This window comes from Oncorhynchus masou, chromosome 29 (assembly GCF_036934945.1).
Source record: "Oncorhynchus masou masou isolate Uvic2021 chromosome 29, UVic_Omas_1.1, whole genome shotgun sequence".
Taxonomy (NCBI): domain Eukaryota; kingdom Metazoa; phylum Chordata; class Actinopteri; order Salmoniformes; family Salmonidae; genus Oncorhynchus; species Oncorhynchus masou.
Window position 1 is genome coordinate 76991209 of NC_088240.1, and position 16292 is coordinate 77007500.

At 45.3% G+C, this 16292-nt stretch overlaps 1 protein-coding gene across 1 annotated transcript in view; it reads right to left on the reverse strand.

Annotated features, from left to right (window-relative positions):
• Positions 1-267: 267 nt before the first annotated feature.
• The window catches only part of LOC135520619 (ephrin type-B receptor 5-like), a 100864-nt gene continuing 84839 nt past the window's right edge, over positions 268-16292 (reverse strand). Inside the window, exons 6-19 of the mRNA XM_064946303.1 lie at positions 11131-11286; positions 8632-8903; positions 8323-8404; positions 5140-5264; positions 4887-5049; positions 4670-4784; positions 4501-4556; positions 3911-4027; positions 3506-3753; positions 3040-3258; positions 2702-2851; positions 2172-2356; positions 1836-1991; positions 268-1715 (exon numbers count right to left, since the gene is read on the reverse strand). Coding sequence (XP_064802375.1) covers positions 1610-1715; positions 1836-1991; positions 2172-2356; positions 2702-2851; positions 3040-3258; positions 3506-3753; positions 3911-4027; positions 4501-4556; positions 4670-4784; positions 4887-5049; positions 5140-5264; positions 8323-8404; positions 8632-8903; positions 11131-11286 — 2150 coding nt within the window. The 3' untranslated portion in view covers positions 268-1609. The remainder of the gene's footprint in view (positions 1716-1835; positions 1992-2171; positions 2357-2701; positions 2852-3039; positions 3259-3505; positions 3754-3910; positions 4028-4500; positions 4557-4669; positions 4785-4886; positions 5050-5139; positions 5265-8322; positions 8405-8631; positions 8904-11130; positions 11287-16292) is intronic.

The following is a 16292-nucleotide window of genomic DNA, read 5'->3' on the forward strand; positions in this document are numbered from 1 at the left end:
TTGACTACGTCCGTCTTAGCTTGCTCATTAATGTCTTAATCAAAATTACGGCTAGCCACAACAGTTTGTGGGCACCGTTTTTCACAGTTATAGTGCAGTTCATGTATTGCTTAGTGTTGTGTAGTGGCTTTGCTGGCATGCATTTAAAAAAAAAGAAGTTGAGTTTGCCCCACCAATATTTACATGCTAAAATCACCAGTGCCCCTGGTGATTAAACTGTTTTTATGTGTCAGACACATAACAGGCTTAATGCAGTGATTTAAATAAAATCATATTCTTTATTTTACAAATTTGCACAATAGTGGAATAGTGGTGAACAAATACAAATGAACATACTTACTTATGTGGATACACTCATACACACACACAAGAATTACTCATGTGGATACACTCATACACACACACAAGAATTACTCATGTGGATACACTCATACACACACACAAGAATTACTCATGTGGATACACTCATACACACACACAAGAATGAGAGAAGGTGAAACTCATTACTGGAGACTTGTAGGCGCCGAGGTCCAGAGTGATGACAAAATTCCAATTTATGACACTGTTTGGATGGCTGACCATCTGTGGGCTATCAAAGGGGTCGAACACACCTTATCTGAGGCTTTCTCCGGGGACGACGTTCCTCCAGAACCCTGGGAGTGTGGACACCATTGGAGGTGTGAAGATGGATGAAATGAATGTTACTGTGTGAATTAAACTGTCATGTTACAAATGTTTATGTTTTATTGTACTCTAAGTGTTATGGATTTATTGTTACAGGGAAACTGTGATTTTGTTAGCCGGACGGCGGACAGTTCAAAGAGGAGTGACAAGGAATGGTGACCCTCCTCAGTTAATGGGGATTTCTTCACCCCCCCCCCCACACACACACTCCTCATACAACATACACACATGAACTCAAACAGACACAGAATACTCACGAAGCATAACATCGCCTTCCTTACTTCGATGGGCAACCATTTCACATTCACAATGCTCAAATGACCCAGTGACTTTATCTATTCCAAAAAAGGAGTGTGAACTGAAATATACACAGAGGAGGGTGCTGCTCAATGGTGGGTGACTCCATTCGGTCACAACATGAACTACACCCCCATTTCTTGAGTCTAATGGAATAATCCCCAAATGTGACCAGGCTAGTGACCGATGGGAGAAACCATTGGCTAATGTTTAGTCAACAGGGGTTGGCATTTTCTGATTTCAGTAAAGAGGTGTATCTTGACAAATAATAATGAACAATGTTCATGATATCAACATTAATCAGCAAAACAGTATTTGATTGTCTATGCAATTGCTTGTGAAGGGAAATCATTTTCACTGTTTTAATTTACTGAGGGTAGTGAAACTTACGAGTGAAAGAGAGACAGTAGTGAGACAATTTGGGAGGAGTGAGAGAAAGAGAGGTAGAGACCGGCAAAGAGAAAGAGAATGTAAACAGCAAACAAGTGAAATAACACAGACTTTTCTCCCTCAAATCTCCCTGTTCCTTCTGAGCAACTCTCCTCCCAGATCTCGCTTTGCCTTGGACTACAGCTTCAATAGTGCACCTCTGTTACTTCCTGTGAAGCTCTCAGGTGATTGGTGGGTTCTAGACCTCCACCTGGCCCTGGGTGAGGTGGGTTCTGAGCTGCTGGGCCGCATTGGTGATCTTCCTCTGGTGTCCCAACAGGTTCACCCCCAGGTTCTGCACATCCCTGAGGGAAGGAGAGAATGAGAGAGAGAGAGTTCAGAAAAGTATCCATTGCTTCTAAAGGCACGATTTGCATCATATGAAAATAACTTTATTGATATTGAAATGGAAGCCCAGGACTCACTCCATGGTTAGCCTGCTGACTCGGTCCAGTGTGTCCAGATGTGCCCTCTCAAACTCGTCCTTATACCTGTCCATCCTCAACGCTGTCAGCCACTCACTGACCGTCGCCACCGACGACAGGTCTGTGGGGGTGGGGCTCAGCAGTGGCTGGGTGGAGCTTGAGTTGCAGAGGGAAAGATCGAGATCGAAAATTATTGGCCTAACATAGCAAAATGATTCAATACATTTACATGATAACGTAATACATGTTCTCCTAAGATCACTGTTTGTGAATGTGATCCATTACGTCTGCTGTATAAAATATGGAAGAAAAGGCAGATGGGAAGTGTAGTCTCACCGGGGTTGCTCTGCCTTGAGGGAGGCAGGGTGTCGTATGAGCCTGTCCAGGGAGGAGAGGAGGGAGTCGAAGCCTAGCCGGTCGCCCCTCTCAGCCTGCCAACACTGCAGCATCAGTGAGTGGAGCGCTGGAGGACAGTTATGGGGGGCTGGGAGACGGTACTGGTCTGCTACCGCCTTCATTACCTGTATTATAGGGAGGGAAGAGAGAGGAGGTAGGGGAGAAAGAAGAGGGACAGGGGCAGGGAGAGGGAGAGAGGCAAAGGGAGAGAGAGAGAAGCAAAGGGAGAGAGAGAGAGCGAGAGAGAGAGAGAGAGGCAAAGGGAGGAAGAGCAAGAAGAAAGAGAGAGAGCGGGAGAGAGAGAGAGAAGGAAGGAGGAAGGGCATTAGTAACCATCTGGATGTTAACAAGCTGCCCTATATAGAGAGGTCCCATCAGTGCAGAGGGACTTAGAGATGATTAAACATTCTGTTCAGCTGTCAGTGTGTTTAGTCTCTGTTTGGCTCTCGCTTAACCCTCCCACAACTCACTTCCTGATTGCTCATGTCCCAGTATGGCCGCTCGCCATATGACATCACTTCCCACATGAGCACTCCGAAGCTCCAGACATCACTAGCTGAGCTGAACTTGCGATGCTGGAAGGCCTCCGGGGCTGTCCACCTGACAGGAATCTTACTGCCCTGAGAGGAGAGAGAGGGATGAGTGGTTGAGAGAGGAGAGCGATGGGGATGAGTGGTTGAGGACTGTGAATGTTGTGATCTTCTATTAACATAAGTAGTCTTTTAGAATGGAAATACAAGACTAATCATCATTAAACAAACACAGAAGCATATCAACAGGAAAACTCAAATTTCCCAGCAGCATGTACCAGTGAGGCAGTGTAGGTGGGCATGTTATGGTCCAGACCCCTCATGAGCCGCGACAGCCCAAAGTCAGACACCTTACACACCAGGTTAGAGTTGACCAGCACGTTCCTGGCAGCCAGGTCCCGGTGGACAAAGTTCCTCTCAGAGAGGTACCTCATCCCAGCCCCAACACCCCTCACCATCCCTACCAGCTGGAGAACACTGAACTGGTCCTCATTCTCCTGGGGAGTGAGAGAGATGGAGAGAGATACATTAACTGACCATAATCTACTGTTTTCTCAGTCTCACCCTGAGGAGTTAGTTACTGTGTAGATGGGAGTTGTAGTTCTTAGTCTAACATGGCGTAGATGGGAGGTGTCGTTCTTAGTCTAATATGGTGTAGATGGGAATTATAGTTCTTGGTCTAACATGGTGTGGCTGGGAGTTGTAGTTCTTTGTCAAACATGGTGTAGCTGTTGTAGCTCTCACCCTGAGGAAGGCATCCAGTGGTCCATTCTCCATGAACTCAGTGATAATCCTCTCTGGTGGGCTGTGGGTGACCACCCCTTCCAGCTTCAGCACGTTGGGGTGGTCAAACTGTCCCAGCACCCCCGCCTCGGTCATAAACACTGCCTTCTCTCTGTCTGTCACACCCCAGCGCAGCGTCTTCACCGCCACCAGCACCTCCCTACGACCCAGGGGCCGGTAGCGCCCCCGAGACACCTCCCCAAACTGGGCTGGAGGGTGTGGGGGAAAGGGTGGGAGAGAGAGAGAGAGATATTATGAGTTGAGTTTGGACCTAGCTTGACTCCTGGCCCAACATATGAGCTATGAAAACACATTTTGTTTTTACAGAACTATCCCTACAAGCATGAATCAAACCAGGACCCCTACCTGCACCAATCACCTCTTCTATCTTGAGGTGAGAGGGGTCGATCTCACGGGCAAACTCCTTGACCGCCTCACTGGGGTCCTCATAGGTGGAAGGGTCTACGTAGTACTTCACCCCTCCTGACAGAGGGAACACACAGAGCAGGGATGGCTGTAGTGAACCAGTACAGCTACAAAATAGGGCCTGTGGAGTGTGTTGATGTACAGTATTTGGCCCTAGACTTGGACATGTCTGGGTCAAGCCATGCTGCATGATGGCAGAACACTGAGCCCAGAGGGATAATGGCACCCTCATTAAATAAAAATAAAAAGTATTTCTTCCTCTCATCTTTCTCTCTCCTTATCCCTCTCATTGTCCATGTCTTTTTCCCTCTATCTCTCTACACATTTCCCATGCGGTCCCTCTCTTCTTCTCTTTCTGTCCCTCCCCCTCTTTCTCCCACAAGCCCTTGGGGTTATGATGGTAATGGGCATTAGACACGTTCCTCTGCACCAACATGTCAACAACACCATAGAAGTAGCATATACTGTATGTGCAGCTGAGAATATTACAGACAGAATGGTAATAATAGCCATCATACACCCTGACTCACCTTTGTGGCTGATGTACCTCTGGAGTCTGTCACTGTAGGGGCTCTCCCTCCTCTTACTGAGTAAGGACAACAAACCAGTGTTTCAGAACATTGCACTGTGTGTGTGTGTGTGTGTGTGTGTGTATGACATGATCATGTATGTGTGGATAGGAGTTAAGGACCCACTCACCTGCGGAACACAAAAACGACCACTATCGCCACAACGACCAGGAGGAAGGCTGTCCCGCCCATCACAGAACCAACCAATAGAGGGAGCCGATTCTGGATCTGCTTAGAACTCTCCTCTGAGAAAGAAAAAGAGAGAAGCAGAGAGCGATTTAGAGGGTGTGTTTGACTGTGTGTATGTGAGTGTGTGTGTGGTGCGTGCATTCGTGTGTGTGAGTTACCCAGTGCCAATGTAGTGAAGTAGACAGTATGACTGTAGGGGCCATAGCCCCTCTCGTTGCGGGCCCTGATCTGGAAGGCATAGATGGAGCCGGGAGCCAGAGAGTTGACGGTCACTGTGTTGGTCTCACTGAACACACTCACTGCACTGTCCTCATCCGAACCCTGGGAGAGAGGGGGGGGGGTGGCTCAGTCTCTGGGTGTATGTACTTGTGTATGTACTTGTGTCTACATGCATGTGTGTGTAGCCTGTACCTTGTCATAGTATCTGAGCTGGTACTCCAGTATGTCTCCATTGGGTCTGTCAGGCTGTGGCCAGGACAGGGTGATGGAGTCTGGGGCTCGACTCAACTGGTGCAGGCTAGGGACCAGAGAGGGTACTGGGAGAGAGAGAGAGGTGGTGAGAGATATATTTGAGTTTTGTAAAGAAGAGGGAGGAAGAAAGAGGAACAGGAGTGAGAACACAAGCTGGCCTTGCCAGATCATGTAATTTCTGTATTGACCAGATGGGGCAGCATGACACAGACTAGTGAATGAGCCAGCTCTGTAGAGTGCTGTATGGCCAAAGACTTGTATTACTAACCCAAGACAGACCAAAGCCTGTAGTTTCCAATGAGAGCAAATTGGTCATTGTAGGCTGAGCTAAGCACAAGCTAGTGAAATCCTATTGGAGCGTTCTAGCATTTATTTGCATATTTACGTTAGGGAACGCTTACTCTGAAGTGCCTGTCTGTAATATCTAAATTAGCCCTTGCACTCTTAAACAACACAATTTTTAGAAACGTTGGCAAAGGGTAAAGTCTACAAAACGCACTCCACTGTTTGTTACATATTATTGTTTTGGAAACGGAAAACTGTATGGAGATCAAATGTTTAATCGATGAGAAAATGAGCAGATTCTCAGCCACTGGGCTGTTGAAACGCCAACCAGATGCTTCCCATTTATACATTGAAATATCTGTCTCATTGTTCTATCTGTGGTATGGACTTGCCTGCCAGACTTAGCTGTGCCGCCACGGCTGGGAACAGGCTCAGTATGACTCTGTGGTTACAATGGTCATATCTATTAGAATTCATGTCATTTCACAACCCCAAATGCTTTCTCTAACTCACAGAAGGCAACACAAATAGAGGTTATAATAATACCTTTATTAGCAGATCTCTGCCCGAATGGGGAATTAAAAATAATTGGCTATAAGAAATGATTTATTTTCAAAGGGAGGAAAATAGCTAATTAAAAGTTACAGGTTTCTCTCTGTCTGTCTATAAACTGTCTGTCTATACTGTCTGTCTGTAAACTCTCTCCCTCTCTCTCCATATCTCTCTTCTGAGCATAATGTGATACTGAGTTCAGAGAGCAGGACCGGAAAAGATGGAGAGCAGAAAAGAGAGAGATAGACACCCATACTCAAAGAAACTGATGCAGACACACACGCATGCACGCACGCACACACACACACACACGGACTGCATCAGATTTGACAGTTCTTGCTGTGAGATGTTACCCCACTCTTCCACCAAGGCACCTGAAACTTCCAGGACATTTCTGGGAGGTGGGGGACAGCCCTCACCCTCCGATCCAACAGGTTCCAGACATGCTCAATGGGATTGAGATCCGGGCTCTTCGCTGGCCATGGCAGAACACTGACATTCCTGTCTTGCAGGAAATCATGCACAGAACGAGCAGTATGGCTGGTGGCATTGTCATGCTGGAGGGTCATGTCAGGATGAGCCTGCAGGAAGGGTACCACATGAGGGAGGAGGATGTCTTCCCTGTAACGCACAGCGTTGAGATTACCTGCAATGACAACAAGTTCAGTCCAATGATGCTATGACACACCGCCCCAGACCATGACGGACCCTCCACCTCCAAATCGATCCCGTTCCAGTGTACAGGGCTCGGTGTAACGCTAATTCCTTCGACGATAAACCCAAATCCGACCATCACCACTGGTGAGACGAAACCACGACTCGTCAATGAAGAGCTCTCTTGTCAGTCCTGTCTGGTCCAGCGACGGTGGGTTTGTGCCCGTAGGCGACGTTGTTGCCAGTGATGTCTGGTGAGGACCTGCTTTACAAAAGGCCTACAAGCCTTCAGTCCATCCTCTCTCAGCTTATTGTGGACAGTCTGAGCACTGATGGAGGGATTGTGTGTTCCTGGTGTAACTCGGGCAATTGTTGTTGCCATCCTGTACCTGTCCCGCAGGTGTGATGTTCGGATGTACCGATCCTGTGCAGGTGTTGTTACACATGGTCTGCCACTGCGAGGTCTGCCACTGTGGTCTGCCACTGTCCGTCCTGTCTCCCTGTAGTGCTGTCTTAGGCGTCTCACAGTACGGGCATTGCAATTTATTTCCCTGGCCACATCTGCAGTCCTCATGCCTACCTGCAGCATGCCTAAGGCACATTCTGTCACACCTTGGTCTTAGTATTGTGTGTTTTAGTTTATTAGTTAGTCAGACCAGGGTGTGACATGGGGTTATTATGTATTGTATTTTCGTTTTGGGGTTTGTAGTGTTTGGGATTCTAGTTGATTAGGGGTGTGTGTGGTGTTAATTAGGTTGGCTGCCTGAGGCGGTTCTCAATCAGAGTCAGGTGCTTCTCGTTGTCGCTGATTGGGAACCGTATTTAGGTAGCCTGTTTTTCGCTTTGCATTTCGTGGGTGATTGTTCCTGTCTCTGTGCTAGTTTCACCAGTCAGGCTGTATTAGGTTTCGTTCTGTTTGTTGTTTTCTTTGTATTTATTAGTTATTCGTGTTAGTTCGTTCGTTTTGTCTTCACTTAATAAACATGAGTAACTTACACGCTGCATTTCGGTCCGACTCTCCTTCAACAACAAAAGAACGCCGTTACACATTCAAGCAGATGAGCAGAAACCCTGGGTATCTTTCTTTTGGTGTTTTTCAGAGTCAGTAGAAAGGCCTCTTTAAGTTTTCATAACTGTGACCTTAATTGCCTACCGTCTGTAAGCTGTTAGTGTCTTAATGACCGTTCCACAGGTGCATGTTCATTAATAGTTTATGGTTCATTGAACAAGCATGGGAAACAGTGTTTAAACCCTTTACAATGAAGATCTGTGAAGTTATTAGGATTTTTACAAATTATCTTTGAAAGACAAGGTCCTGAGTTTGTGAAAACGGCACATTTCAAAATTTTGTTGAAAAAAATATGAAGCTAAAAGTAAAAAAAAAAAAATATATATATATATATATAAAGTGATTTTCAAACACTATGAGATTCACGGTGACGTGGGGAGCTCATCAAGACTAGAAACTTCTTGCAGGATTTGATAATGACTTTTAATCCTACAGTGTAATGTTACAGAGAAGCCTTTTAACCACAGATCATAGAAAGGTTGTTTTCATGTATGTAGACACTGGTTTGGTGCTGGAGATGAAAAGTGGCAGAAGGGCCCTTTAAGCTTGACTCATGCTCTCACCTGATTGGCTAGTAGTGAAATTGATGCTGATGAATTGAGGCGGGAAAGGACTCAGAGCTGAGACATCATTGACCGCTTGCACCTGTCAATCAACAGCAGGAAAAAATAAGACAAGGTTAGGTTAACTAAGTGGGTGTACATTTAATCCAGTATCTATATGAAGTAGGTGATTCTAATGCACAAGTTTTATACCTGTATGAGGTAGGTGATGGGAAATGTAGTGTCTATAGGGGGTAGGTGATCAGGAAAGTTGTAGTTCTACCTGTATGAGATAGTTAACTCTAGTACTCATGGGAGTTGTAGTCATACCTGTATAAGGTAGGTGACTCTGGTGAGCAAGTTGTTGAGGGTGACCTTGGTCTGCTTGATGCCCGTCTGGGATGGGGTGAAGGTGACCGCCTCTCCACACCAGGAGCACGCCCCCGGGGCGGTGAAGGTGGCCGAGGGACAGATCCTACAAACCAGCCCATACCACACCTCGCTACGACCACCCATGTCCAGTGGAGGGCGCCAGCGCAGAGACACCCCACCATCACCACTCTCATACTCCCAGGAGCCAGAGGTCGGTGCAGAGGGAGAGCCTGGGGGGGGAGAGAGATATAGAGGGGGGGAGTGAGAGATTAAACATTTTGAACCTCTTTGGGTCAGTACTAGTGCCAGGATCAACACATTAAAACAGCACTCATCAACTCCAGTTGACACATGATCATATCTCAGGGACCGATAGAGAGAATGAGTGATGTCAGAGAGAGACAGAAAGAGAGGAGACAAATGGGGCTTAGAAAGTAAGGCACAATATATGTTAGTGAACAATAATCTAATAATAATCTTTAAATGTCATGTAGGAAGAGAGGAAGAGAGAGATGGATAAGAAGGGAAGGAAGGAGAGAGAGTAAGGGAGGGAGAAAGATGGAAGGAAAGAAAGAAAAGGGCAAATTAGAGGGATGAGTGCCTTCGGAAAGTTCACCCCTTGACCTTTTCAACATGTTCTTGTGTTTCAACCTGAATTTAAAATGGATACAATCGAGTCACTGGCCTATATGGCAAACCTACATTAACTTTAGGAGTAAAATGTTGCTTAACAAGTCACATCAGTTGCACGGACTCTGTGGGCAATAATAGTGTTTATCATGATTTCTCAAATGACTACCTCATCACTGTACCCCGTACATACAATTATCTGTAAGGTCCCTCAGTCAAGCAGTGAATTTCAACCACAAAGACCAGGGAGATTTTCCAATGCCTCGTAAAGATATGCAGCTTTTGGTAGATGGGTAAAAAAGCAGACATTGAATATTCCTTTGAGCATGGTGAAGTTATTAATTACACTTTGGGTGGTGTATCAATACACCCAGTAACTACAAAGATACAGGCATCCTTCATAACTCAGTTGCCAGAGAGGAAGGAAACCACTCAGGGATTTTTTTACCATGAGGCCAATGGTGACTTTACAACAGTTTAATGACAGGAAAAGAAGCTGAGGATGGATCAACAACATTGTAGTTACTCCACAATACTAATCTAAATGACAGAGTGAAAAGACGGAAGCCTGTACAGAATACAAATATTCCAAAACATGCATCATGTTTGCAACAAGGCACTAAAGTAATACTGCAAAAAATGACTTTATGTCCTGAATACAAAGTGTTATGTTTGGGGCAAATCCAACACAACACATCACAGATGTCACTTGTTAAATCCACTTCAATCAGTGTAAAGAAGAAAGATTTTTAAGCCTTGAGATAATTGATGCATAGATTGTGAGAGTCCAGTCAGAGAGTGAATGGGCAAGACAAAATATTTAAGTGTCTTTGAACGGGGTATGGTAGTAGGTGCCGAGCGCACCGATTTTAGCATTTCAAGAACTGCAATGCTGCTGCCTTTTTCCACACTTAACTTAACAGTTTCCTGTGTGTGGTCAAGAATGGTCCACCACCCAAGAACATCCAGCCAACATGACAACTGTGGGAAGCGTTGGAGTCAACATGGGCCAGCATCCCTGTGGAACACTTTCAACACCTTGTAGAGAGCATGCCCCGCCCGACTAATTGAGGCTGTTCTGAGGGCAAAAGGGGGTTGCAACTCAATTTTAGGAAGGTGTACCTAACACTGGAGTTGCTTACCAAGAACACAGTGAATGTTCCTGAGTGGTGTAGTTACAGTTTTGACTTAAATCCTCTTGAAAATCTATGGCAAGACTTGAAAATGTCTGTCTAGCAATGATGAACAACAAACTTGACAGATCTTGAAGAATTTTCAAAAGAATAATGTGCAAATATTATAAGCCTCAAATATTGTGCAAAGACTCACAGCTGTAATCGCTGCCAAATGTTATTCTAACATGCATTGACTCAGGGGTTTGAATACTTATGTAAATGAAATATTTCTGTATTTACAAAAATTCACTGTCGTTATGGGGTATTGTGTATAGATGAGAGAGAGAAAAAATAAATTGAATCCATTTAGAATTCAGGCTGTAACACAACAAAATGTGGAATAAGTCAGGGGGTGTGAATACTTTCTGAAGGCACTGTGTATATTATATGTGCTGAAGTAGATACTTATCTCTGGGTAAAAGCATCGGCTAAATGACTCAATATACATGTTACATCTCAACAAAGGTGAAAGCTTTTCAATCAGACAGATCTATTTGTTACGTAATGCTGCTCGTGCATGTAGCTAATCTGTGTCGCACACACACACACACACACACACACACACACACACACACACACACACACACACACACACACACACACACACACACACACACACACACACACACACACACACACACACACAGCTCACTTGTGCAGGCGGAGGAGTTGACGTCGGCTGGTGCTCTGTAGAAGCCGCTGCGACACTCACACACACGCGATCCCTCCTGACTGGTTCTGCTGTTAGGCGGACACACTGAACACGGAACCGAACCCAACACCGACTTAAAGTACCCCACTGGACATTCTGCAGAGAGAGAGAGAGAGACAGGGTGAGAGAGAGGAAGAGGAAGAGAGAGAGACACACACACAGAGAGAGAGAAAGAGAGACACACACACAGAGAGAGAGAAAGAGAGACACAGAGAGAGAGAGAAAGAGAGAGACACACACAGAGAGAGAGAGAGAGAGAGAGAGAGAGAGGGAGAGAAAGAGAGAGAGAGAAAGACAGCCAGACAGACAGACACAGAGTGAAAGAGAGAGAGAGAGAGATTTTTGGGTCAGTACTAGTGCCAGGATCAACACATTAAAACAGCACTCATCAACTCCAGTTGACACATGATCATGTCTCAGGGACAGATAGAGAGAATGAGTGATGTCAGAGAGAGACAGAGAGAGGGGGATGGGGACTGGGGAGACAAACGGGGCTTAGAAAGTAAGGCACAACATATGTTAGTGAACAATAATCAATTAATTTAAATGTAATGTATTTATGCTGTACAGATCATACTCTAATTGTCTATTCCAAATATAACATTATTAGTTGCCGGCACTCTGAATAAGATTCAGCTGACTAAATGACTGCTTCAAAAGAAAACCCCTAGACTTAATAAATCACAATTGTCATTTTGTGGCCTAGTTTCAGTCATATCAATGTGAGTGTTGTTTTATGAATATACCAGTGACTTGTGACCTCAACATTCCACTGTCTGCCCTTAATATTGAATAATAGACAGATAAAATCATTAAATTACTTGTTTATAACATGGTTGCATTCCGAAGCAAAACCAAGCCAGCTAACCAAACCAAACAGATAGGAATGGGCTGCTCCTGAAATGAACTACCCTGGCCATTCTCTGAGGGAACCAAGCATAGCAGACTAAGAAACAACAATCCAATGGTTTCATCACATAGCCTCAGCAGTGATGGAGAGGTGCTGTAACAATTTGTAATTGTATTTGTATTCATTAGGGATCCTCATTTGCTGCTGCAAAAGCATGGGCTGTTCTGTCATTTCACACACACACGCACAGACACCAAACACAAGTGCAGACATAGACACACACACGCACTTAAAGAGTAATAGCATGTATGTAACCCAGTGCACTTGAGATTACAGTAAAGTGTGTTAATATGCCCGCCGTTAATGTAGTCCTGAATGTAGAATGTTCTTACTGCCTATAATGTAACTCTCTCTGAACTTACTGTCATGCAGTGAGAGATTCTGCCTATTGTAATGAATTCTCAGGAGGAAAAGGTATAGATTCACGCGCAGAGCACGGCAGGTGTTTATTTTGCCTTCGCAGAAGGCAGGAATCATGGTCACGGGCAGGCAATGGTCATACACAGGTAGGCAAAAAGGCAGGTGAATCAAAACTAGGACTGGCTAGTCCTCACAAACAAGCTAGGAAAAGGCTGAGTCGAGTCAAAACAAACAATACCTCACAAAGGCACAAACAGAATGAACTGAACTAAATAAGGAGCTGATGAGACCAGGTGAGTAACTAACACAGGTGAAATCAATCAACAAAAATGAAAGACAGAGCTACGTTCAAGAACACAAAGAAACAGGGCTACGTTCAAGAACACAAAGAAACAGGGCTACGATCAAGAACACAATGAAACAGAACACAAGGTTGACTAAGAAAATAAATCCAGAACCTTACACCTATCCTGTAGCTCTCTCTGAACGTACTGTAATGCAGTGAGCTATTCTGCCTATACTGTAGGTCTCTCTGAACGTACTGTAATGCAGTGAGATATTCTGTCTATACTGTAGCTCTCTCTGAACGTACTGTAATGCAGTGAGATATTCTGCCTATACTGTAGGTCTCTCTGAACGTACTGTAATGCAGTGAGATATTCTGTCTATACTGTAGCTCTCTCTGAACGTACTGTAATGCAGTGAGATATTCTGCCTATACTGTAGGTCTCTCTGAACGTACTGTAATGCAGTGAGATATTCTGTCTATACTGTAGCTCTCTCTGAACGTACTGTAATGCAGTGAGATATTCTGCCTATACTGTAGGTCTCTCTGAACGTACTGTAATGCAGTGAGATATTCTGCCTATACTGTAGCTCTCTCTGAACGTACTGTAATGCAGTGAGATATTCTGCCTATACTGTAGCTCTCTCTGAACTTACTATAATTGTCAAGGCTGTGGGTAACTGGTGAAAGGAGTCAGGCGCAGGAGAGCTGAGATGCATGGACAAGGTATTTAATTGAAGACAACACCAGTATTAACACAATACTATGGTGCGGTAAAAATTACCGGTATCACGAAATAAAAAGGGTGTAATAACAAAACCCGGCAACAAAATACCAGCCTGAACAATAAACCAAACACGCACACAAACATGGGGGAAACCATAGGGTTAAATAATCAACATGTAATGGGGGAATTGAAACCAGGTCTGTAGAAAACAAAGACAAAACAAATGGAAAATGAAAAGTGGATCGGCAATGGCTAGAAGGCCGGTGACGTCGACCGCCGATCGCCGCTCGAACAAGGAGAGGGACCGACTCCGGCGGAAGTCGTGACAGTAATGCAGTGAGAGATTCTGCCTATACTGTAGCTCTCTCTGAATTGAGAGATTCTGCCTATACTGTAGCTCTCTCTGAATTGAGAGATTCTGCCTATACTGTAGCTCTCTCTGAATTGAGAGATTCTGCCTATACTGTAGCTCTCTCTGAATTGAGAGATTCTGCCTATACTGTAGCTCTCTCTGAATTGAGAGATTCTGCCTTGTTTTCTAGAATGCACTTACTGTAAGGCCGTGTTTAAGTGTAGAGCTGGGCCCTGAGTGTTTGAGATTGCCTAGGACAGTGTCTGATTCTGCCTAGGAGTGTGCGCACTGCACAGTGAACGATATGTCTTCTCAAGCAGAGTCAGGCCCTGAGTGTCTCTACGGTTCTGATTCAGTCTGTGTGTAGAGACAGAGTCTGTACGAGTCAGAGAGTAACAGAACACCTACAGTAAGTGTGTCTATGAATGCTGTTCCAGACTTGAAGAGTGCATGTCTCTGTCTAATAAGTGTCTGCTGTTGCAGAGAGCGAGAGAGAGAGAGAGAGAGAGATAGAGAGATAGAGAGAGCAAGAGAGACATTGTGTTATGAGTCATGTGAGATCGTATAAAAACTTTGTTTTTTCATTCTAGAAAATATTCCCCCAAAAACTTTTAGCATGGTCTGTTCATTATGTTAGGTGATAACTACGGGGGTTTATGAGACAGACACAGAGCGAGATAAAGAGAGAGAAAGAAAAAGGCGTGTGTATCTGTCATTGTGTGTGTGTGTGTGTGTCTGTGTGTGTGTGTGTGTGTATCTGTCATTGTGTGTGTGTGTGTGTGTGTGTGTGTGTGTGTGTGTGTGTAGCTGTCATTGTGTGTGTGTGTGTGTGTAGCTGTCATTGTGTGTGTGTGTGTGTGTGTGTGTAGCTGTCATTGTGTGTGTGTGTGTGTGTGTGTGTGTATCTGTCATTGTGTGCGTGTGTGACGGTCCTTGGACATGGTGGTCTGAGTGCTCTGCTGCGGTGAACACCTCTCACGTCCTCTGACCTTATTTAGATAACCTTTTCACCAGCATGTACCTACTCCAAGGGTTGACTAGAGGTGTATGTGAGTGTGCATCTGTGTGTGTGTGCGTGCGTCTGTGGGTGTGTTTGAGAGAATGCATGTGTACAGGGAGGCAGTAAAAGAGAGAGGGAATAGAGGAGACGTGGAGAGACAGGGGAGATGTTTAAACAGATAAAAGGCTTCCTGTGTTCTCACTTGTCTGGAAGAGCACAGATCTACTCTCAGACACAGGCGTGAAGTCGGAGACGGGTGGGAAGATAGAGAGAGGGAGGGAGAGAAATGGAGAAAGAGGGAGAAAGAGAGAGAACTTGCAAGTGGAAAAGAGGAAAGAAGAAAAGGGACAGACAGAGGGCAGAGGAGAGAGTAGGAGAGAGGAGGATATAGGAGGAGAGAGGAGCAGAGAGAAGGAGAGAGGAGGAGAGAGGAGCAGAGAGGAGAGAGGAGGAGATAGGAGGAGAAAGGAGGAAAGAGAAGCAGGGAGGAGAGAAGATGAGAGAGGAGGATATAGGAGGAGAGAGGAGCAGAGAGAAGGAGAGAGGAGGAGAGAGGGGCAGAGAGGAGGAGAAAGGAGGAAAGAGGAGGAAAGAGGAAAAGAGAGGAGGAAAGGGGTTAGAAAGAAATAGAAGAAGTACTGGTAGAGGAGTGGAGAGAAAAGGGAATTGTTCCATCCATCTTTCATGCCTCTGGCACACATTACCAGATGTGTTCTATAGGGCTGTGACACGGAATACGACTTCACTACAAAACTTCCCCGCTGTTTCTATTGCCAACAATAACCCACACTTTCTATTTGCCCTCCCCTTCACCCCTCTCAGCCAATCACACAGCTTCTATTACTGCTCCCTCTCCTGCCCTCTGCCCCCCACCATTATGAACTGGAGGCTTGTATGTCTTTACATTACAACTCTCTATACTGAGGGAAGGAGGAGGCCCGCATGTCTTTACATTACCACTCACTATACTGAGGGAAGGAGGAGGCCCGTATGTCTTTACATTACCACTCACTATACTGAGGGAAGGAGGAGGCCCGCATGTCTTTACATTACCACTCACTATACAGAGGGAAGGAGGAGGCCCACATGTCTTTACATTACCACTCACTATACTGAGGGAAGGAGGAGGCCCACATGTCTTTACATTACCACTCACTATACTGAGGGAAGGAGGAGGCCCGTATGTCTTTACATTACCACTCACTATACTGAGGGAAGGAGGAGGCCTGCATGTCTTTACATTACCACTCACTATACTGAGGGAAGGAGGAGGCCCGTATGTCTTTACATTACCACTCACTATACTGAGGGAAGGAGGAGGCCCGCATGTCTTTACATTACCACTCACTATACTGAGGGAAGGAGGAGGCCCACATGTCTTTACATTACCACTCACTATACTGAGGGAAGGAGGAGGCCCACATGTCTTTACATTACCACTCACTATACTGAGGGAAGGAGGAGGCC